General features: G+C 36.6%; 2 protein-coding genes across 5 annotated transcripts; one reads left to right on the forward strand and one right to left on the reverse strand.

Annotated features, from left to right (window-relative positions):
• The first annotated feature begins 4,063 nt into the window (after nucleotides 1-4,063).
• On the forward strand, nucleotides 4,064-13,842 carry LOC109212938 (inner membrane protein PPF-1, chloroplastic). Of its 4 annotated transcripts, none has more exons than XR_002065931.1 (12): nucleotides 4,064-4,497; nucleotides 5,336-5,446; nucleotides 5,682-5,756; nucleotides 6,227-6,287; nucleotides 7,949-8,022; nucleotides 8,107-8,211; nucleotides 8,453-8,560; nucleotides 8,659-8,762; nucleotides 9,277-9,426; nucleotides 9,500-9,626; nucleotides 11,058-11,620; nucleotides 12,018-12,382. XR_002065931.1 is itself a non-coding variant. In XM_019376671.1 (12 exons), the coding sequence occupies exons 1-11, from the start codon at nucleotides 4,180-4,182 to the stop codon at nucleotides 11,163-11,165; spliced, it is 1,341 nt and encodes a 446-aa protein (XP_019232216.1). In that variant the 5' UTR covers nucleotides 4,064-4,179; the 3' UTR covers nucleotides 11,166-11,169; nucleotides 13,471-13,842. The 4 variants fall into 4 exon arrangements, 3 of the variants coding, with proteins under 3 accessions (XP_019232216.1, XP_019232215.1, XP_019232214.1); XM_019376671.1 differs by lacking the exon at nucleotides 12,018-12,382 and adding an exon at nucleotides 13,471-13,842 and having other exon boundaries at nucleotides 11,058-11,169; XM_019376670.1 differs by lacking the exon at nucleotides 12,018-12,382 and adding an exon at nucleotides 13,026-13,112 and having other exon boundaries at nucleotides 11,058-11,169.
• LOC109212939 lies at nucleotides 12,845-13,688 on the reverse strand. Its single transcript, XM_019376673.1, has 3 exons — nucleotides 13,459-13,688; nucleotides 13,200-13,267; nucleotides 12,845-13,122 (listed from the first exon to the last, which is right to left on the reverse strand). The coding sequence occupies exons 1-3, from the start codon at nucleotides 13,673-13,675 to the stop codon at nucleotides 13,009-13,011; spliced, it is 399 nt and encodes a 132-aa protein (XP_019232218.1). The 5' UTR covers nucleotides 13,676-13,688; the 3' UTR covers nucleotides 12,845-13,008.
• Nucleotides 13,843-22,399: the final 8,557 nt, after the last annotated feature.

Here is a 22,399-nt window from a genome sequence, read left to right on the forward strand (position 1 = left end):
TTCACGAAATAACGAAGGAGGATCACGATCCTCCACAATGACAGGTGGATTTGAGTGAGGCATACTTCGTACCTCTTGCAGAAATCCAAGATAACTAGGTCCACCGGGCCTAATGTAAAGGGATAAGTGCAAACACTTAGATAACCCTCCACGTGGGTAGTGATGGCGTCTGCAGGCCCGGGGACAACTACGCCCTTACCCGCCCGGTTACATTCCTCTCGGACCATAGGAAGGACGTCTTCAGTAATAGAACATATATACCTTGATACTCCCTCACACCGGCCTTGCACCGATGAGGGATTTTCAACCTTAAAGTCATCCGCAACCGAGCATCCCCCGAGAATGAACATTTTTAAGGGAGGCTCGGCAGCTGGTTCATTGGTAGTCATGCCAGGAGCAAATCTCTCGAGGACGACAATATCGGGAGTGGTCTCCTCGATTTCAGCAGTCGATATTGAAGAAGAAGAAGCGACTTTTTGGGGAACAAATTTGGAAGTTTTAGCCGTTGTTGTCTGGAAAAAGCTTGAAAAATATGAAGAAAGGTTGAAAGACAAAAGGTCAAGTGCGTTGATTTGGGTAGAAAATAAGTAAAAACTTGCAACTTACTGAGAAGTCTTGAAGAACGGAGGTGGAAATATTAGAGTGTGAAGAAGGGTAGTGATATCCAGAAAACTCGAAGGTAGAAGCATGGTCAAAAGGTAAAAAATGAACGAAGGAGGAAAGTATTTATAAAGGTTTCGTGCGTTTCATATTCACGGATGACCTGCCGATGGCTGATGCGTGTTTGAAGTCATAATGACACGATTGATAGGACGTTTCGGATTCTTTGTCATTTTTGTCACGGCATACTGAAGAAGGAATCGAAATGCATATGTCGTTTCTCGTCGTTTCAGTAAACTTACCCTCCAAGAAACAAGGGGACTATCTGTATACGGGTGAAACCGAGCCCGTTGGACGCCTCGATTCTCGATGAAGTAAACGGAGCAGAAGTGTGACCGTAAGGAATTGAAATCGGAGCAAGGAGCTCCTCGAGTCGGGGTCCGGGCAAAACACCTGCCCTCGAAAGAATCGGGGCCACGCTCCCAGGTCCGATTCAAATCCCAAAACCTCGGAGAGCATTACCAGATAATCAAGCACGACAAACAAAGGGCTGTGATATCCGTGCCCAGTTGGATATCACGGCATGAATCTCGGCACATATCGGCAAAAAATCAATGATTAGTAGCACGAAAGATTTTTACTTTTTATGGAATTGTACTTAGGGTAAAACTCCCTACTATATAAATGGGAGTCTAACTATTCATTGGGCATCGTTGTAACACGCATATCAAGGAAATGTGCTATTATTTTCTCTGTTATTCAAAGTTCTTACTTTGTTCATCAGTTCTTCATTATCGTGAACCCGGGATCGAAGGCAAACGTTTCATTAAAGTTGTTACTGAGTCCGGGATCACTCCCCTTAATTGGTTTGGCGTTTTATTACGTCCTTTATTTGTTTAATCTAATGCGGTTCATCATCTGTATTGAATTAATCTGCATATCCTTAAAACCACACGTAAATTAAATTGTTATCCGTTTTTAGGGTAAACACCCTGTCGCGTAAAAATTCGGGGCCCGCCTCTAACTGTTACCCCTGATAATGCAGTTTTTCTCTTAGATTATACTCCTACGATTTTCTAGTGTATTATTATTATTATTATTATTATTATTATTATTATTATTATTATTATTATTATTATTATTACAGAAAAGGGTTCAAAATGCCCCTAAACTATTGGAAAAGGTTTAAACTTATCCTTCATCCACCTATTGGCTAAAAATACCCCTCCATCCACCTTTTTGGTTCACTTATGCCCTTTGACCGTTAGGTCAATGCTGAATTAAAAATAATTATTATTCTTTTTGTAAAACTTAAAAAAAATATTTTACAAAATATTTTCGTTTTTTAAACTAATGCACCAGTAGTCCACTAATTTAGTAAAGTCTTCTTCTTCTTCTTTTTTTTTTCCAGTTTTTACAAAAAAAAAATAAATCATTTTTTCAGTTTTTTAAAGCATTTTGTTTGTAAAAACTGGAAAAAAAATGTTTTTAATAAAATATTATCGTTTTTTAAAAACTGGAAAAAAAATTCAACAAAATATTTTCGTTTTTGAAAAATATTTTTTTCCAGTTTTTTTAAAACAACAAAAAAAATTTCTTTAAAAAAAATGAAAAACGGAAAATAAAAACCGAACATGTTTAAAAAAACTGAAAAGATGAAAAAAAATATTTTTCAAAAATGAAAGTATCCCGTTTGAAAATATTTTTTTAAATTTTAAAAACGAAAATATTTTATTAAAAACATTTTGTTTGTTTTACAATTGTTTTTGAGTTTTTACAAAAAAATGCTTTTAAAAAACTGAAAAAATAAATATATTTTTTTGATAAAAACTGAATTGTTTTTTGTAAAAAATGAAAAAAATAAATAAGAAGACTTTACTAATTAGTGGACTATTGTGCATTAGTTTAAAAAAATAAAATATTTTGCAATTTTTTTTAGGTTTTATCAAAAAAATAATAATTATTTTTAATAGCATACTAACGGTCAAAGGCATAATGTAACCAAGTGGATGAAGGGGTATTCTTGTTGCCCAAATAGGTGGATGAAGGGTATTTTTAACCTTTTTTCCAATAGTTTAGGGCATTTTGAACCCTTTTCTCGTTGTATTTATTATTATTATTATTATTATTATTATATTATTTATTATTATTACTATTACTAACAAAAAAAATATTTTGTATTGAAGCATCCTAAGTCTCGACTAGTTATATTTTACAGACAGAATGTAAATGATATGGTAGTGTTTTTAAATATTTTTTCCAGGCTACTGTGCATGGATAATTTTAGAATAAACGATTCTGTTTAATAATGTGCATGAGAGGTGAAAGAGCATCGTCATATTTTTTTTCCACGTCATAATTTTTTTCAACCATTTTAAAACCTGTTGCTATACTTTTTCTAGGTAAAAAGAAAATTAAGACTAATCGCTTTCTGCCTCAATTCCGTATTGAGTTACCTTCTCGTTTACTAATTCAGCCGCCCCGGAACCCATCGCCACCCAACTGAAAGACATCAAACTCTTGATTGGATGATAATTAAATTGTAATCGTGGACCAACCACAGCGCGACCATGCCAAACAAAAAATAAAAATAAAAAATTAACGAACTACTAAACATACGTTAATCAAATTCCAACATTTTCACTCCCCAAAAATAGTTCTAATATGTGCTAAAAGTATTTTTTTTCTTGAATTTTATAAAGTATTATTATATAAGAAATAATAGTAATCGTGGACCAACCGCAACCACAGCAACGTATACCATTGAAAATTGAGATATCTTCACCTTTAACTAGGTGTATCAGATTTGAGTTCTAAAAATATTTTTTTTTTATATACTCCGTTTGTCCCGATTAATGTGACAGTCTACTAAATACTTATAGTCCGTTTGGTCAAGCTAGAAAATCAGTTATTTTGAAAAGTATTTTTTTTTCAAAAGTATTTTGGTGAGAAGCAGTTTTTGTTTGACTAATTAATTTAAAAGCACTTCTAAAGCAACAATTAGTGTTTGATCAAACTTTTAAAAAGTGCTTCTAAGTGTATTTTTCTATTTTTCTCAAAAGTGCTTCTTTAAAAAGTGATTCAGCAAAAAAGCTATTTTTTCCTGCTTTTCCTCAAAAACACTTTTTTTTCCTCCTAAAAGCTTGGCCAAACACTTCAAATTTGAAAAAAAACACTTTTTGCCAAACAGGCTATTAGTCTAAGTTCATTTTGACTTTGAACTTATTCATAAATTCTTTAAATTTTTTAAAATAAAATTTCTATATTTAGAAAAAATTATGATAAAAAATAACTTTATTTGACTCTCAAAATTCAAATATTACCGTACGAATCGAAACTAATTAAATGCTAATACAAATACCAAACGAAAAACCTAACAAAAAACGACATACCAAACAAAATAACCGAAGCGCCAAACATCAGTTAATCAAATTCCAATATTTTTATTCCCAAAAAGGAAAATAAAGGATAGGGATATTTTCTCTTTGGCTCTCCCTCCTCCACTCTCTAATAGCTGTCCCTCATCCTCCACAATCTGAATTGAGCTCTATTTTCTCCTTCACCTCGGGAGCATTTTCCATGGCGAAAACCCTAATTTCATCTCCGTCGTTCATCGGAACTCCTTTGCCGTCGTTCTCTCGCCATGTCTTCCACCGGCGAAGGCTTATTTCAACTAGAGTAAAATTCAGCTTCCATGAGCTTCCTCCGATTCAATCTCTTCACTCTTCGGTTGATTTCAACGCTGTTATTAGCCGAGCCGAAGGACTTCTCTATACGTTAGCTGATGCCGCTGTGGCTGCTGATCCTGGTGTTGCCTCCGATGCCACTGCTGCTACTCCTCAGAAAGCCGGTGGTTGGTTCGCTTTCATTTCTGACGCTATGGAAGTCGTTTTGAAGGTTAAATTCCGTTTTCAGCTTTACTTAACATAGTTTCGAGCTAATTCTGATCATTGTTACGATTTTTATTTTGATTTTCCTTTTCTGGACTCTATAATGCGTTCAGCATATTCATAATAACGATTTCACTTGCTGCCTTATGTATCTATTTCATGTTTATATAGTTTTCATAGTTTAGGTCTTACTAGTGTTAGATTGGCATCATTTTTCCTAGTTTTACCTTAATTATAATTATCAATTACTTTATCCGCATAATTGTTGTTTGTGTTTATCGTTATTAATCCTTTTTTTTCTTTTCTTTTATGACGGTGGTGTTCGGGCCAACTTGCACTCGAGTATTCCACTGTGTCCTTTGCAGTTAAAGTCTTCTTTTAACTTATTTTGCTTTTAGCCTTTGATAACACTGGAAGGGAACTAAACTTAATTTTGGATTTTTTTTTCTACCAATTGAAAGACTCTATTAGCTCTTGTCATTTTTCCTGTTGACACAAGTCGATAACCAGATTTTCCCCTAACCAACCAGATTTTAGCTTCTGCCCCTTCCTCCCAAAAAAGATAGGAAATTAGAGGAAGCTAAAGAAATGTTATATAGGACAACAGGTTGGTTGTCTTCACCTATGTTGCGCGGACTCTCCAAAATGCTGCTACACCCGTGTCGGATCCTCCAAAAATGCACTACGTTTGGAGGATTTGCCACCCAAATACTGCAGCTTATTTTGTTTCAGTTTTAGATAGACTGTTTTTAGGTTTTTGTTTTAGAGAGATCGTCTTCTTGCGAACTGGTATTTTGATGTCGTCACGTACTCTATATTCACATCATTCACTTTGCTTTTTTCAGGTAATGAAGGATGGACTGGCAGCTGTGCATGTGCCTTATTCTTATGGATTTGCAATCATATTGCTTACTGTCCTGGTTAAAGCTGTCACTTTCCCTTTGACAAAGCAACAGGTAAGCCTGTGCTGACTTGCTGCTTGACCTTGATATTTAAGAGTTGGTCTGGTATTTCAGGGCTTGCCACTTAGTTACGTCTGTCTAGTATTATAAATAGTGCAATGGTGATGGGAAATTGAGAATTGAATCTTTTGTCGAACTCAACAAGAGTCCCTGCTCCTTTGTTCCTCATTCTTTAAATCTGCATTGCAATGGAATTGTTGCTGATGTATGATATTATGTCTTTTGAAAGGTTGAATCAACACTAGCAATGCAAAATCTCCAACCAAAGATCAAAGCTATTCAGCAACGATATGCTGGAAATCAGGTGAGTTCAAATTCTTGTCAATTGATACTTTCTGTTTCATCTAAACTGCTCTTCAGAACCGTTTGACCTTCTAAAACTTGAGCTATGTATTAAAGATTCTTTGGTACTTAGTACTGTGAAAAAGAGTGAAGTATGAGCAATTGACACTGTAACAATTACAGCTTGTTTGTTAGATTTTTTGGATTGTTACAACTTGTTTGCTAGATTTCATCTTAATTTGGTAAGATCAAAGCTTTTGTTTATTTTTTTAGAGTTTTATATTTTATTTTTTATTTTGTATGGTTATAGTATTGCTTTACTTATCAAAAGAAAGAAAAGCATTGCTTGTGGTGATAAAAAATTCGTTCAATAAAAGGAGGAGTATTTCTGTTGTCGTGAAGCTATTGCTGTAGAATTATGATTAATGTTGTGCCTTTTCATATCAAGTCCAGCAAACAGAACTTACATCTATAATTTTTTTTTTAATTCAGGAAAGAATCCAACTTGAGACTTCGCGTTTATATAAGCAGGCAGGGGTCAATCCTCTTGCTGGTAATTCTTCATTCTAGCAGTCAGCTCTCTCTCTCTCTTTTAGTTATGCTTCCATTTACCATTTCTGTTTATCTTCTTAGTTGGTTTAAAGCATTGGGCATATATGTTGAAAGGAACTCACCATGACTTTTCTCTCCTGGCTAGTAGTGAATCGCAAATCATATCTCAGTGAATTAATAGCGATTTAATCAGTTAAAGAATTACATATTTTCTCATTCATATTCTGTTCCTCGATGGTCTAGGTTTTCGTTTTTTGTTCTAGTACATCTTAGAACTGGATTGCGCAGTGACATTTTTCCATCCAAAATTTGTTTGAACTGGATTTCAGTTCTATTCCTTTTCAATCTTTGATATCTATGGCATCTGAAGTTGTCATTAAGTTAGTTCCTCATCCGTAGTGCTCACTTGATTTTTTTTTTTCCAACACACTCACGTGATCGGCTTCCTTTTTTTTGGATATGTATGAAATTTTATTCCATTGAAGGTGCATACAAAAACTCAGTTGTCACATATAAATGTAGGGACCTGAGGAACGTCTACATTTAGCATGTTACCCCAAAAATCCAGAAGTACAAACATTAGTATTTGTGACTATTTACAGACACAACATTGTCCTAAATACATCTTTGATTCTCTCTAGCCAAAGTACCCAAAAATACTTGCTGGAAGGGTGAATCAACATCTTCCTGTCCTCCAGTTTTTCTCCCTGGCCAATGCAGCACTCACTCTATCGACTAATAATGCTTCTTTCAGTGAAGGAAGAACTTTGAGATAGTGAATTGAGTCGAGCTAAGTGTAACGTTTGACTTAGTTTATGCAATGGTTAGGGAAGCATAGATGATCACGAACGCCCAAACTAGTTCCACAATGCCAGAGAACACTTCTCTATGACCTTAAATTTGCTTTTTAATATTTTGGTTAGTATTTACTTCCAATAATGTGTTTCATATCATGTTTAACTTCAAATGACAAATATTAGCTTTAAGGCATAGTCAACCTCCTCTTTCCTGTGTATCCTAGCGATATTCCTTTGAGGCCATGAGTTGTAAAAGAAGAAAGGGCTCCTAACTACTTAACAACCTGGGTAAGTTTTCAGGTGCATTGTCCTATGAGCTGTCTGGCCAATAGCTGTACTGAAGTGGTTATGAATAGCATCAAAGGTTTCAACTTTGTGCCCGAGAGTTTAAAACTGATGTGGATACCTGTTAAAAAGGTCTTATGTGAATACCAAAATTCTAAAATACACGATGAGTTGAGAGATTTACTCAATTACTATGTTTTTTAGTTGCGACAGAGTCACTAGAGTTAGATATGCTGTCAAATGTGCATTGACTTGAAGGTTAACTGCATCATCAAAAGACTGATTGTAGCATAAATAAACCTCCATAAGTTTAATGAATTCATAAGTTTAACCCACTACAACATAAAAACTACAATTAGTTTGACATACGCAAATTGTAGCACATCAACTAACTGCAGATGTCAATGCCAGTTAATAAGTGACCATGCCACAAAGTAATAATGAGCGCTTTGAGCTTCTATATGGTTTGGATGTATAATTCGTTCCATGTTAAGTTTAGACTCCAGGTAAAGAATATTGGAAGTTCTTGTACTCCCATTGTGGTTATCTATTTATTTATTTTGTGGCTACACGATAACAGGATGTTTCCCAACTTTGGCTACTATACCAGTTTGGATTGGTCTCTATCAAGCTCTCTCTAATGTGGCAAATGAGGTATAAAAGAAGTTAATATTATCGTATGTTCTTACTCATTGATTTAAATAATGAGTTTATTTACTTTTTTTGCTTTCTGAAAAGGGATTGCTGACTGAAGGTTTCTTTTGGATTCCTTCTTTGGGAGGACCGACTACTATAGCTGCTCGACAAAGTGGATCTGGAGTTTCTTGGCTATTCCCGTTTGTGGTCAGTAGCATAACCCGATACACATTCTGTGTGTTAAAATTAATTCTGAGTAATCTTCCTAATCACAAAAAAGTTGGAGCATTTGCCCCCCTTATCATCTCACCCAATTGATTTTCTTTTGAGCGCTTGTGCTCAAAAGATAAATCTGCTTGTAATATTAAGTACATTTTAGTATAACTGCGGACATAAAAATCTGTTGACTTTTTCCTTCTCAAAAAAAAAATTCTGTTGACTTTTTCAGGATGGGCATCCGCCTTTGGGTTGGCATGACACAGTGGCTTACCTTGTTTTGCCTGTCCTGCTAATTGTTTCGCAATATGTTTCAATGGAGATAATGAAACCTCCCCAAGTACGAACTTGAGTTTATGTTTCAGCTAAGTTCCTTCTGTTCTTAGTATTTGAGTGCGTCTGTCATGTTATTCTGAAATCCTTGAAATCTCTTCGTAGACAGATGATCCAACTCAAAAGAACACGCTTCTGGTTTTCAAGTTCCTTCCGCTCATGATTGGCTATTTCTCTTTGTCTGTTCCTTCAGGGTTAACAATTTACTGGTGAGCTCTTAGTTAAAGTAATTACGTATTATTACCTCTGATATAGAATTATGGTTTTGGTCTTAGACAAATATAGGATCAAATAAACATCCCGGTGTGAATTATCATTTTTATAAATGACAACTATGTAAATCTGCACATCTTGATTAAAAAACGACGTTCGTCTGCACATAAATAAAGTGAAACTTGCCATTCACTTGTTACCAGTGATTATATCACTGTGAATGAGGGGAGAGGATAAAGAAATTTAGTTGCGCCTTTATGCACCAATATGTATCCTCTTACTGCCTGGGCTCTTTCAAACTTACCGGTTAAAAGACATGTCAAAACAATTTCTCAATATCTCTTCTGTTTGCTTTTCTTTTAAATTCTCTTGTCACTGGGGCAACAACTGACAAATTATCATGCTTCCCTTTCTTATTTTTCTTATCTCAACAATAGATTTGTGTTTTGGATATTTTCATCAATTAAACAAGATAGTTCTTAACTTGCACCTTTTATGTTGAATTTCAAGGTTCACAAATAATGTGCTGACCACGGCACAGCAAGTATGGTTGCGCAAGTTAGGTGGTGCAACGCCTGTTGTGAGTGGAGATGCCAGTGGTATCATCAGCGCTGGACGTGCAAAAAGAACTACCTCTCAGTCTGAGCAAGCTGGAGAGAGGTGTGTGTAATATTTAAAAGTTACTCTACTTGTACAATGCCTGTCTAGCTAACGAGAAAGTTTATGGAGACAGATTCAGGCAGCTAAAAGAAGGTGAAAAGAAGAAAAAGTCAACCAAGGCACTCCCTACAGATAAGGTTGGAATATCAGCCTCTACATCTGATTCCGAGGACGAAGCAGATGATGAGATCAAGCCCAAGGTAAACATCAAAGTATTTTTTGTGCATTTGATCTCGAATGTCAAGTTCATTTGACATATGTTTGTATAATTAAAAAAAAATTAGTTGTTAGTTAGGTGATGAGTAAGAAGTGGCATCCAAGGACAATAAAAGACATGGAAGGCCTCAGGCCTAATAAGGCACGATGATTTATTGCATTATAAACGTTTTTTATCTGGAAGTACAATCCTTCCTTTTCATTTATGATGCAAGCCCGTTTTCCATGTAATAAAGATGTGAATTTGTAGTCCTTTACCTGCACTTGGTCATGGTTGGTAATCATGGAATCTCGATACACAGCTACGCTACTCATACACCCCATTATGCCAGCCAAACCAAAGAACAATTGTGTGAGAGAGAGATGAAATACTACCCGATAAAGAAGAACAAAAGAAAGAGGGAGATTCACATTGTGAGAGTTGGAAAGGATGATGGTTTGTTTTTCTTGTCACCTCTCCAGTTGATCTTCTTTTATTGTTTTAGGGAGCTGGACTACATTGTTTGAGCTCGGAAATGACGTATATTGGCAAAAAATGTTACTACAAACCCTTACGCAAACACTTTTAGACAAAAATTGCATTGAGATGATTACATAGAATTGTTTTTACGGTTAAGGGTTTCGTCGGGGTGCGCAAGCTGTCCAGACACCGCGGTTATTAGAAAAACATAGTTGTGTTTTTGTATCTTTTTGCTGTCTGATAATAAATTTTCTCCATTCGATTGGAGTTTGTTTTTATTTAGGGGTGTCTTGACTCCCCTAGTTATTCTTATTCTTATTCTTATTTTATTTTATTTTATTTTGATAATCGTAGTGTCCTGTCGAGCTTGCGCACCTCGACTCCTCTAGTCATTAAAACCAGTGATTCTGCTTTTCAGTAAATTGAAGTGCATGAAGAAACGTCTGCTCTAGATTTTTGGTCTAATATGTATTCCATTATACATGCCAATTTTCAGTGTTTCCCTATAGATTTCTGTCTATTTTTTGTAATATGTTTGCTCGAGAGGAAGAGGTTGACGAAAGAACAATCTGAAAACTCTATGCCTCTGGTCTTCTAAATAATTTCTTTTCTATGTATCTCACGCAAGGAGAGTAATCAAAAATGCAATTTTTTATCAATAATCTTGCGCAAAAACTCATACTGATTGGTTATGCGATCAAGCTGTAAGGTTTATGGACTTCACTCAGAGACTAAAGATATATGCATACGCAATTCTAGGCTCATGGATACCTAAGTTGCTCTGAAACAATTCAATATCTTTATTTTTTCAGTTCAAAGAAGAGGGAAAAGAATAACTTCTTTGTACCCCGAAAATGAATTGTTCTATTTGATGCTGCCTGGCAAACTATTAATTTTCTATTTGAAGACACTGTTTTGAGTTTGAGCTTATAGACTTGATAAATATTGACTGCAGGATGAAGAAGTTCTAGAAGAGGCTTATGCTTCTAGCAGTAGTAAAGAAGTTCCAAATTATTCAGGTCCAAGGAAGAGTAAAAGATCAAAAAGGAAGCGTGCAGTATAAAGTGGTAAACCAATTCTTTAGCTGTCAGTTTAACTTGTATATTTGACAAATCTGTATCTTAGTCAGTTGTATAGTGTCCATTTTCATGCCGGTCATCTATTTAAGGGCTATTTGCCAAAAGATGAGAACATGACAAGTATGCAAATGGTGAATTCATGTGCTTTCAAGTTTAAGCACCAGCTTAGCAAGCAAAAGCTAAATCTACCATATTCCCTTCATGCGTAGCATGTGGGCTTTCTTGTATCAATTCTCCTGCAAACAAAAACCATAGCTTCAGCCGACAATAAGTGTGTTAGATGAGAGGTTTATCAAAGCCTGCAGTATGATGATAACACGATAGAATCTTAAGCACTGGGCCAAAGGTTTCCTCTATTCCTCATTGGTTACCATAATCTTCACCCTGGACTCTGCATCAATGATGCGTGCATATGGAAGTTGTTTTCTTTGCTTACAAGGTTAGTCTGCTTTCATAGTAGCTTGGGTTTGAGTTAGTTTTCATAAATGAGCTTTGGTTTGAGTACCAGCTTATACAAAATTCTTTCATTTTGTTGACATTTGAAAGTGCCCTGTAGAATTAATAACTTTTTCAAAAATTTACTGAATTAGATTTGATAATTACGAATTGAAAATATTAGTTAGCAGTGAGCACATCAGAAATGGAGCAGCAAGCACTTTAGACTAGATGAGCATAACTCTTCCGATCACTTAGTTGGTGAAGGATAATAAATTCCAATCCAAAGATATCCCAGTGTTTGTACAAATACAATGGCCTAAATATAAAATCTTCTAACTACTTATTACATATATTCTAGCCTCCAACTCTAAATAAATTTTATGTTCTCGTACTGCTAGATCGTTCTTCTGGTCATGGCCTTGATGGTGCGGGATGATTGCTAGTTGGGTTTGGCCCAGTGGTGGTGTATGGACTTGTGTGTTGCCCTGCTTCACAACGGTTTGATTAGAGACTACACGCATAAACTATAGCAGAAGAGAGACAACATACTTTAGTTGGCAATTTAGCTTGTATATTTGATAAATCTGTATCTTAGTCTGTGTATAGTGGCCATTTTCATGCCGGTCAGCTATTTAAGGACTGTTTGCTAACTGAAGAAAGCCTGATGAGTTGGCAAATTTTTTTGGATTTATTCAGGCTCTTTCAAGTGTAACCACGAGCTTAGCTAAGAAAAGCTGAATTATACCATATTCTTTAATGTGTAGCATGGGGCTTTGTTGTCGCAATTATCGTACAAATATTAACCACGACCTGAGCGAGCACTAGTGTGTTCTGATGAGAGGATGCATCAAAGTTTGCAGTAAGGCGGTGGCACCACATAATTTTAAGCAGCTGGCCCAAGGTTTCCAATATTTTCCTCATTAGTCATTACCATAATGTTCATCCGTACCTCTGCTTTACTGATGCTAGCACGCGACTTGTTCTTTTGTGACCTACAAGATTAGTTTGCTTTCCTGGGAGCTTGGGCTTGAGTTAGTCATCAATAAATGAGCTTCGATTTCACTACCTGCTTACTCAAAACTGTCTTGATCTTGTTAGATTTGAGAATGACCTCTGGGATTTTTACTTCTTAAGTTGTTGTTAAACTAGATTTTGATAGTTGTAAATTGATAAGGTTATTTGCAGTCGAGCATGTTAGGAGTGAAGTAGTAAGGTCTTTAGATTAGATAAACACCACTCTTCTGGACCATTTAGTAAATAAAGGAGAATGTAATTCCAATCTCAAAGGATATCCCACTGTTTGTGCAAATATAATAGCCTAAAATTGAAATCGTCTAAGTACTGCATATATGTCTAACCTCCAATTATACGGCTAGCTCATTCTTCTGTTCATGGCTTGATGGTAGACGATGATTTCCTGTTGGGTTTGGCCCTTGATGGTGGACGATGATTTCCAGTTGGGTTTGGCCCAGATGGCGGTTTATAAATCTTCGCATACTTGCCCTGCTTCAGAATAGTTTGATATAGAGAATACATGTACAAAACACTGGGAAATAGAGACAACATATTACGAGACTTACCAAATTAGCAAGAATGTGTCTTCTTGTTGATCTCAAGGTGTAGAACAGTGAGCTTTTATTGGACGTAACTGCGATAAAGAAGCTAGAGTTTAGATCCATTGATATACTTGTTTACTAAAATTATGTAACTGCTTTGTGTAGGAAATCCTGGACTCAAAATAGATAAAACACAATTTGCTTCAGCTATTATATCATGAAAGAAGAGAATAGTGCATGATTCATTCATTAGTCTCATGATTAGTGAAGTGTAATAACTTACCTGCTTTTATAGCTTGAGCTGTGGGGATGAAGTTATAATCATGTTGACATGCTGCCCATATTGTCCATATGAGGAGAAGATAGAGAAGGAGCTCTGTTCTCTTCATCTTCAGCATTGGAAAGTTGAAGGTGTGGGTGCAGTACAAGATAAACTTATAAGTGGGGAAATCATTTCCAATATAGGGGGAGATTTTAAGTAGCATATTATTGGTAATCATTACTAATCTTGAAAACAAGGAATGTTAGATAAAGTTGCTGGGGTATCCTATGCCATTTTATGCAACAAGTGATAAGATCAGGAATCTGGCTCTCTTCATTGTGAATTGACTTCTTGCTCAGTTATCATTGTGTCCATGGTGAAATACAAGTCATCGCATTATTCTTCCTTTTGAGTGCTCAACCATGTTGTTTGGCTTGTCTGCCTTCCCCCACACCTTCCCACCAGAAACGCGAATTGCCTTTTTGTTTTTATTTAGATAGTACTCATTTGTTACTGTTGCATCTTCAATTTAAGCTCCTGTTGCTGGTGCTGGAGGAGTTATCTCGTGCATTGGTACCCTTCGGTCATTTGTCAAGCTGCTTTCTTTTCTACCCTTTTGATGAGTACTTTGGTTTCGGCTGCCCCCCCAAAAAAAAATAACTGCTTCATTTTCTACTAACTCTCTAAGTGACGCGAAAAGGAAATATGTATTTAGGACGGCTCTTCCTGGAAGTTTTGGTCGTATAGAAGACCATAGACTTTCCCTCCACCCCCTCTTTCCCACTAGCAACCCTCTGCCATAGGCCAAAGCTTAGAAAGAACATGAGTATGTGAAGTTAAGAAAGATATTTCAAATTATAGCAGCCTTTGAAATGCTGACTCAAATCAGACCCTAAGGGATTCCTCCTTAGGATGCGTGAGAGGCTGAGAAAACTTTTCGTAAGCGCTACTTCCAGATACGAATTTTTCCTGAGGAAGTACAGACGAATTGATTATATTTGTGGCGTTAGGACTTAGGAGTGAACTTTTCGAAGTGCTCGGTTTTTGTTACAATTTCAACTGCAAAGACTACATATTTATTGATGAAATTTGATGTGCTAATTCAAACTTTCGCGTCAAGCGACAGGCTTAGTTCAGTTTTTTTTTTTTCTTTTCCCCTAAACTTAGATCAGGGGTTCGTGGATGACTGTCAATTAGAGGTGTCAAACGTGACCCGGCCTAGATCGGTTGAAACCCGGACCGGCCCTGCCCGGCACTTAGGGGGCCGGGTTACTGGGGTTAGGGGGGTTGGTCTGTTCACTTTGATTCATCCGGTTAATCGGACCGGTCAAACCCGGTCAACCAAAATCCCCGTAGAACCGGTTAATCGGCCCGGACCGGTTTAAAGGCTAGATTTCAATTTTTTTTTTAAAGGTTTTAGAATCTAAGGCAATGCAAAACCTTTGAATTTACTCTTCTTTTCGTTAATTTACTTGTTAAATGTAAACCTTTCAATTTGTAAGTTTGAATTTTGAAATAAATGTAGCACTTGCAATTTATAAGTGCAATTTTATTTTCATCTTCATTGTATTCTTTATATTTTTACTTTATAATAATATAAATTACAATAATTATACAAAATACAAAAAAAAAATTAAAAAAAAAACACTAACCCGGCCCGGCTCCTTGGACCCGTAACCCTTACGGTTTATTTTTTACCCGGATGAACCCGAACCCGTTAAGCCCGGTAACCCCTAACCCGTAACCGGCCCAGTTTGAAACCCAAACGGTTTCAACTTTTCCCTACCCAGCCCGGCCCGACCCACCCGTTAGACACCCTTACTGTCAATGTTGGGTTAGTCACCATGCCACATTATCAACCAAAGTTCCAATTGGGCCCGGGTCCAAGTTTTGAAACGTTGCAAGCCCAAAGGCAATGAAGGTAGTAGAAATGACATCAAGTGGGTAAAAATTGCACGGGGCGCCCTATTTGGTCGCCCCCATTTAACCTATACACATTTATTTTTAAAAGTTTTAACTTGTACCCACTTTTTAAACAACTTCAACCCCCTTTCTCCTCCTCCTTCTCCTCCTTCGTTTTCTTCTTCTTCTTCTTCTTCTTTCTTCTGCTGCTGTTGGTGCTGCTATGAAACTTCAGTTCATGGGATGATTGCCATAAGTATGTTTATCAGATTATTTAAAAATAAATTATAAATAATTACGTACGTTAGTAAACAATAATTTGTGAATATTTCCACGTACGGGAAGTTTAAGGTCACACTTAGTGATTCTTTTCATGATAATTCTGTTCTTTTCACGTTTATTATTTTCAAAATTTATTTAGATACTGTTGGCAATCTGATTATTTTATAGTAGTAATACACTATGAAAGAATAAGGTGATTATTTATCTAGTATGTTAGAAAGCTTTTCCAAAAACTTCAGCTTATATAGTGCTGAAGTTTTTACAAATGAACTAAATAACTTCAGCATCTTCTGCTGAAGTTTTTGAAAAAGCTTTATGACAAAATTAATGAATCCAGGACAAAAAAGCTTCAGCTTATTTCGTGCTGAAGTTTTTACAAATGAACTAAATAACTTCAGCATCTTCTGCTGAAGTTTTTGTTTTTGAAAAAGCTTTATGACAAAACTAATGAATCCAGGACAAAAAAACTTCAGCTTATTTAGTGCTGAAGTTTTTACAAATGAACTAAATAACTTCACCATCTTCTGTTGAAATTTTTGAAAAAGCTTATCCAGGATAAAAAAACTTCACGTATTTAGTGCTGAAGTTTTTACAAATGAACTAAATAACTTCAGCATCACAAAACTCAGCTACTAGAATGCTTAAGTTCAGCAATTACAAATAAAAACATCAGCAAATAGAGAACAAAAATTCAGCACTAGAATGCTTCAGCAATTACAAACAAAAAACTTCAGCACACTTGGTTCAGTAATTTTTGCTACTTCAGGCCCGTCTACTAGAATGCTGAAGTTTTGCGTGATTGCCTTTGCTATTTCAGCCCCGTATGCTGAAGTTACGCGAGCTTGCAATTCTTTTTGCAAAGCGGGCACAAGTTAAAACGTGACCCAAAAAGCAGATATAGATGCAAATGCCGCATCAAGTGGTCACTTTAAAGGGCTGTTATTTAGGAATTAGCTAGTGAGTCCTGAATTTCATTTTTTCAGTACAAAAATATCTTGAGTTGTCCTGAAGTTAAGATTTTTAGTTTAACAAATACCGATTAATCTCTAAGGCATCCCTAAGAATGGCTATCGGTGCATTTGCCCTGACAATAGAAATGACACTAACTTGGGTGCTTAAGCAAAGTGGGGTTTAACACATTGGGCCTCTCGGTCCAAAAATATTTATATCCCCTAACCAATATTGAATAACATATACATTTGCTAGTTATTTCTTAAGGCGAAAAAAAAAACTGATCGGTCGGTTGAAAATTAATTGCATTTGCTAGTTGAAAGTATATAAAATATGTATATTTTTTTTGTATAAATACACATGTATATAAAAAAAATTATACTTTCGGCTATTATTTTTGGGCGTAGCTAAAAATATACATTTCTCTATTTTTTTGGACGCACAACTATTTAAGTGAATCTCTTTTATTCGCTCCGCTTTAAAAAGAATGAACCTATTTCTTTTTTAGTTAGTTTCAAAACGAATAACCCCTTTCTAAATTTGAAAATATAAGCTTCCCATTTTACCCTTAATGAGTTGATTTATAGTCACACTAGTATATGTGGATTGTTTAGACCAATGTTCAAAAGTTTTCTCTTTTTACTTAAACTCTGAGCTCAGTCAAATAGGTTCAAAACAAATTGAAATGGAGGGAGTATTAAGTATATACTCTACTTATTCATGTACACAGTGTTTGACTGGTTCTATAAGTATAAGATGATAATTTGATTTATGAATTATTTTAGTAAATTAAATGTAAGATGATAATTTAATTTATGAATTATATTTGTGTTAATATAAGAAATATTTGAAAAGTTAGAATACTATTATTAATGGTCTAGTGTGTTGAAAATTTTAGATCATTCTACAAAAGAGAGTCACATAAATTAAATGATCGGAAAAAGGTCAAATAAGCCTTTGTACTATGAGAAAGGGTTTAAATATATCCTTCGTTATATTTTGGGTCCAAATATATCGTTGCCGTAATATTATTGGTTCAAATATACCCTTATTCCGTTAAGTTTGTCCAAGGTGGACATTCAATCATACGCGTCACTTACATTTGATGAGGTGGATGCCACGTGACATGCCACCTCAGCACTCCTAACCCATTTTGTACAATGGATTAGAGGCAATGACGGTGGAGGGGAAGAAAATTTTAACAGTGGACAAAAAAAATAGAAGGGAGGGGTAAAGTGGGTTAGAGGTGTTGAGGTGGCATGCCACGTAACATCCACCTCATCAAATGTCAGTGTCACGTTGGATTGGATTTACATTTTGGACAAATTTAACGAAAGAAGAGTATATTCGAACAATAGTATAACGACAAGAATATATTTGGACTCAAAGTATAACGAATGATATATTTAACCTTTTTCATAAGAGGGATATATTTGGACCTTTTCCGTTAAATGATTAACCAGTCGGTGTTTGCTATGCACTGATCCTACTAGTCAGATCCATACAGAATAGAGACCATTAAAAGGGGATCGCTCCTACATGAATTTCTTTATACTTAGGGTTGGGGCCTATCCTCTATCGTGAAAGATGGAGGGATCCCATCGTCCCACCAAACTTTCTGTCCGTACATCTATTGCCTTTGTTAGTTAGAAAAGATAAGTTTGATTTACGGGCAGAAAAAATTATAATATCATTATAGCAGTAAAATTTAAGATTTATCCTTACTTTACCTAACGCGACATGTGAGGGGTCCATTTATTGGAATATGCGTGTCACGACCCAAACCCCGATCCGATCGTGATGGCGCATCTCGTGAAGACAAGGCCAGTCAACCAACCCATTTCGCCCTTCTCAGAATAGTTAAATGTTAATAAACAGTTCTAGCATAATTAGATAATCACAGTCTAAACAAGGATTTCTTTATTAAGTGCGGAATACAACCCAAACACAGCCCAAACCGGGGTGTCACAAGTCACGAGCATCTATCAGAATGTAAATCCACTACAAGGTCTCTAAAAATACAAGACCGGAATAACGAACAAAAGAGAGAAAAATGGTGCTGCGAACGCTGGCAGTCACCTTCTTAACTCATATAACTCTGCCTCTGCTCAGCCAAAACCCGCTACCGGGTTAATAGATACCTGCATCTGCACACAAGGTGCAGGGAGTAAAGTGAGTACTCCAACTCAGTAAGTAATAAGGGTAAATAACAACTGAGCAGTAAGAAATCACGTAAAGCAAACCATCATGCTATATGGGAGCAGTGTAAAACCCTTTGAGAAAAATAGTGAAGCTGTGAAATCTTTAGAAATATCTTAGCTCAGTTTAAAACCTTTTTTAAAAAATGACTTTTTCAACAGTATGCAAACGAATGCAATTCAAATAGTGCAGATAAGCACAGAAGCCCGCCCCTCGGGCACCACACTCAATTAACAGATAATGTCAGGCAATCCGGTAGATATCACATGAAGTAGCACAAACAACAGGTAAAGGCAAGCAAATAAGATACAGTAAACACACAGAACAGTACTAGTATCGCCGCGGCGTGCAGCCCGCTCCACATACCGCTGCGGCGTGCAGCCCGATCCATTTAACGTCGACGGCGCTCACTGGGGGTGTGCAGACTCCGGGAGGGGCCCCTTACGGCCCAAGCGCAATAATAAGCCATCTCGTGGCATCAACTAGGCCCTCGGCCTCATATCAATATCAATATCATACCGCTGCGGCGCACAGCCCGATCCCATACTCAGTCCAAAATCACATAAGCCTCTCGGGCACATTAATATAGAAATATTTAGCCCAAACTTCATTTAAAAATATTAATTAAGTTTCAAGTTTAAGAAAAGGTGGCTGAGTTTGCAAAACAGTATTAAATACAAGGACTGAGTTCAATGATATGCACAAATGGTAAGAAACCAGTAATAACAATCCCTGAAGGATTCAATCAATTGGCACGAAGCCCAAACATAGCAATCAGCTCAATTAAAATGATAATAAGTGAATTTCAGTCAAATACGCAGTATATTCATCTAAGGGGACGGACCAAGTCACAATCCCCAACGGTGCTCTACCCCACGCTCGCTACCCGGCGTGCAAGTCACCTCAATATAGCACTACAATGTGCAAATACGGGGTTTCAAACCCTCAAGATATCATTTATAATCATTACTCACCTCGAACCGGCGAAATCTCAAGCTCGCGACGCCTTTGCCCCCTCAAATCGGTCTCCACGCGCGTCGAATCTATCCAAAACCAGAACGAATACGTCACAATATGCCAATGGAACAATACCCAATCGAAAACAATCGAAAAATATTAAAAATCTCGAAATTGGCAAAACCCGAGCCCCGGGCCCACTTCTCGAAACTCAGAAATTCTTACACCAACGGGTTCCTTATCTCGCCACGAGTCTATACATATAAAGAACACCAAAATCGGAGTCCAAATGACCCCTCAAATCCCAATTTGAAATATTAAAACTCAAGCCCTAGTTCTTCCCCTTTTTGCTATGTTCCATTGATTTCAAGGTCAATTTCACAATAAAATCGTGTTTTTAGATCATAGGACTTACCTCCAATCAATCCCAGTCGAAACCCTCTTCAATGCCCGTCCAAAAGCTCTCAAGGATGCTCAAAAATGGTGAAAATAAAGCTTAGCTCGCGGATGAAATATTATTAAAACCCTTCTGCCCAGACCTGAAATCCTTCATCGCGATCGCGACCAGGGCCACGCGATCGCGAAGCACAAAATTCCCAGGCTCCCAAAATTGGCCTATGCGATCGCGACCAACCTCCTGCGATCGCGAAGCTTCAGCACCCAACTCTATGAGAACGCAGACCAGCCTATGCGAACGCGAAGGGCAATTCGCCCGCCCGCAATTTTCCTTCTACGCGATCGCGGCTCAACCCACGCGATCACGATGACTTAAAATCTACAACACCTGGAAATGAAAAATCTGCAACTTTTCAACATCAAAACTGGCTCGTTAGACCATCCGAAACTCACCCGAGGCCCCCGGGACCTCAACTAAAAGCACCAATACCTCTTAGAACATCGTTCAAACTTGCTCCAATCATCAAAACACCTCAAAACCATCAATTCACATCGAATTCAAGCCTAAGTTCTTCTAAAACTTCCGAAACACGCTTTTGATTAAAAACCCGACCAAACGACGTCCGAATAACCTGAAATTTTGCACACACATCACAAATGACATAACGAAGCTACAGCAACTCTCGTAATTTCATTCCGACCCTCGGATCAAAATCTCACCTATCAACCGGAATTTGCCAAAATACTAACTTCGCCAATTCAAGCCTAATTCTACAGCGGACCTCCAAAACCAATTCCGATCACGCTCCTAAGTCATAAATCACCCAACAAAGCTAACCAAATCATAAAAACTCCGATCCGAGCTCATATACAAATAAGTCAACTCTTGGTCAAACCCTTTCAAATTCCAAGTTTTCAACTGAGACTGTTCTTTCAAATTCTTTCCGATTTTTCTGAAAAATAAAACCAACGGTCTCCATCAGTCATAATACATTACACGGGGCAAGTCATGCCCGAGAACTGGCGATCAAAGTGCAAAAGCTCAAAAACGACCGATCGGGTCGTTACAATGCGGAAACTTGAGTAATATTCCTTGCAAAGATGTTGGCCCAGTAAATCCCTTTTTTGATCTACTTTGGTGCCTTCTCTTGCTAGAATGGTTGGGGAGCTACTTGTACTTGTTCCGGATTGTCATCTCAATCTTTATATATTTACAAAGTTTCATCCACACATCTATATTTAATCAAAACAAGATTTTTAAATCCCTTCGAATTCGTGATGCTCACTTGCTTGACGCGGATGACAAATCAACATCCACATCAGATTTTATGTCAAAATAATAATTAAATTTTGGGAGATGCTAAACGACCACACTGGTGTGACCCAACTTTGGCCACACCAGTGAAAAGACATAAATGACCCTCTAACTAATTAGCCTACACTTTTCCCTCCAAAACACAAAATTAAATTCCAAGTCTTGAAGTATGCGAAAATTAAATGTTGGGAGATGAAGAGTCTTATGTATTATATTTGTATTTTCATTGTATTTATGTGTATTTTATGTTTATACAAATTATACGATTTAGTGTGTATACAAATTATTGTATTTTCTTCCTTTCTTAAAAACAAATACGGTATACGATTTATTATACTTCCTTCATATCAAACNAAATAGAGAACAAAACTTCAGCTACTATGCTTAAGTTCAGCAATTACAAACAAAAACTTCAGCAAATAGAGAACAAAACTTCAGCTACTATGCTTAAGTTCAGCAATTACAAACAAAAACTTCAGCAAATAGAGAACAAAACTTCAGCTACTATGCTTAAGTTCAGCAATTACAAACAAAAACTTCAGCACACTTGGTTCAGCACACTTGCTACTTCAGGCCCGTCTACTAGAATGCTGAAGTTTTGCGTGATTGCCTTTGCTATTTCAGCCCCGTATGCTGAAGTTACGCGAAAAAGTGGGTACGCTTGCAATTTTTTTTGCAAAGCGGGCACAAGTTAAAACGTGACACAAAAAGCGGGTATAGATGCAAATCCCCAAGTAATACATAAAAGATAAACTTATACCTAAGCCCAAACATAAGTGACAATTTTAACTAAAAAACTCTAACTTCCGCTTATCCCTCTAACTTTTGCTCTCATAGGTTTATATTAATTGGACGTCCAAAATAAAACGAATAGGGACACTAAGATTAAGTAATTCCCTCAAAACAAAAGAAATAGGGATATTATGATTAAGTAATTCTAAAATCTTTAAAAAAAAAACT

The sequence above is a fragment of the Nicotiana attenuata genome, unplaced genomic scaffold (genome assembly GCF_001879085.1).
Source record: "Nicotiana attenuata strain UT unplaced genomic scaffold, NIATTr2, whole genome shotgun sequence".
Taxonomy (NCBI): Eukaryota; Viridiplantae; Streptophyta; class Magnoliopsida; order Solanales; family Solanaceae; genus Nicotiana; species Nicotiana attenuata.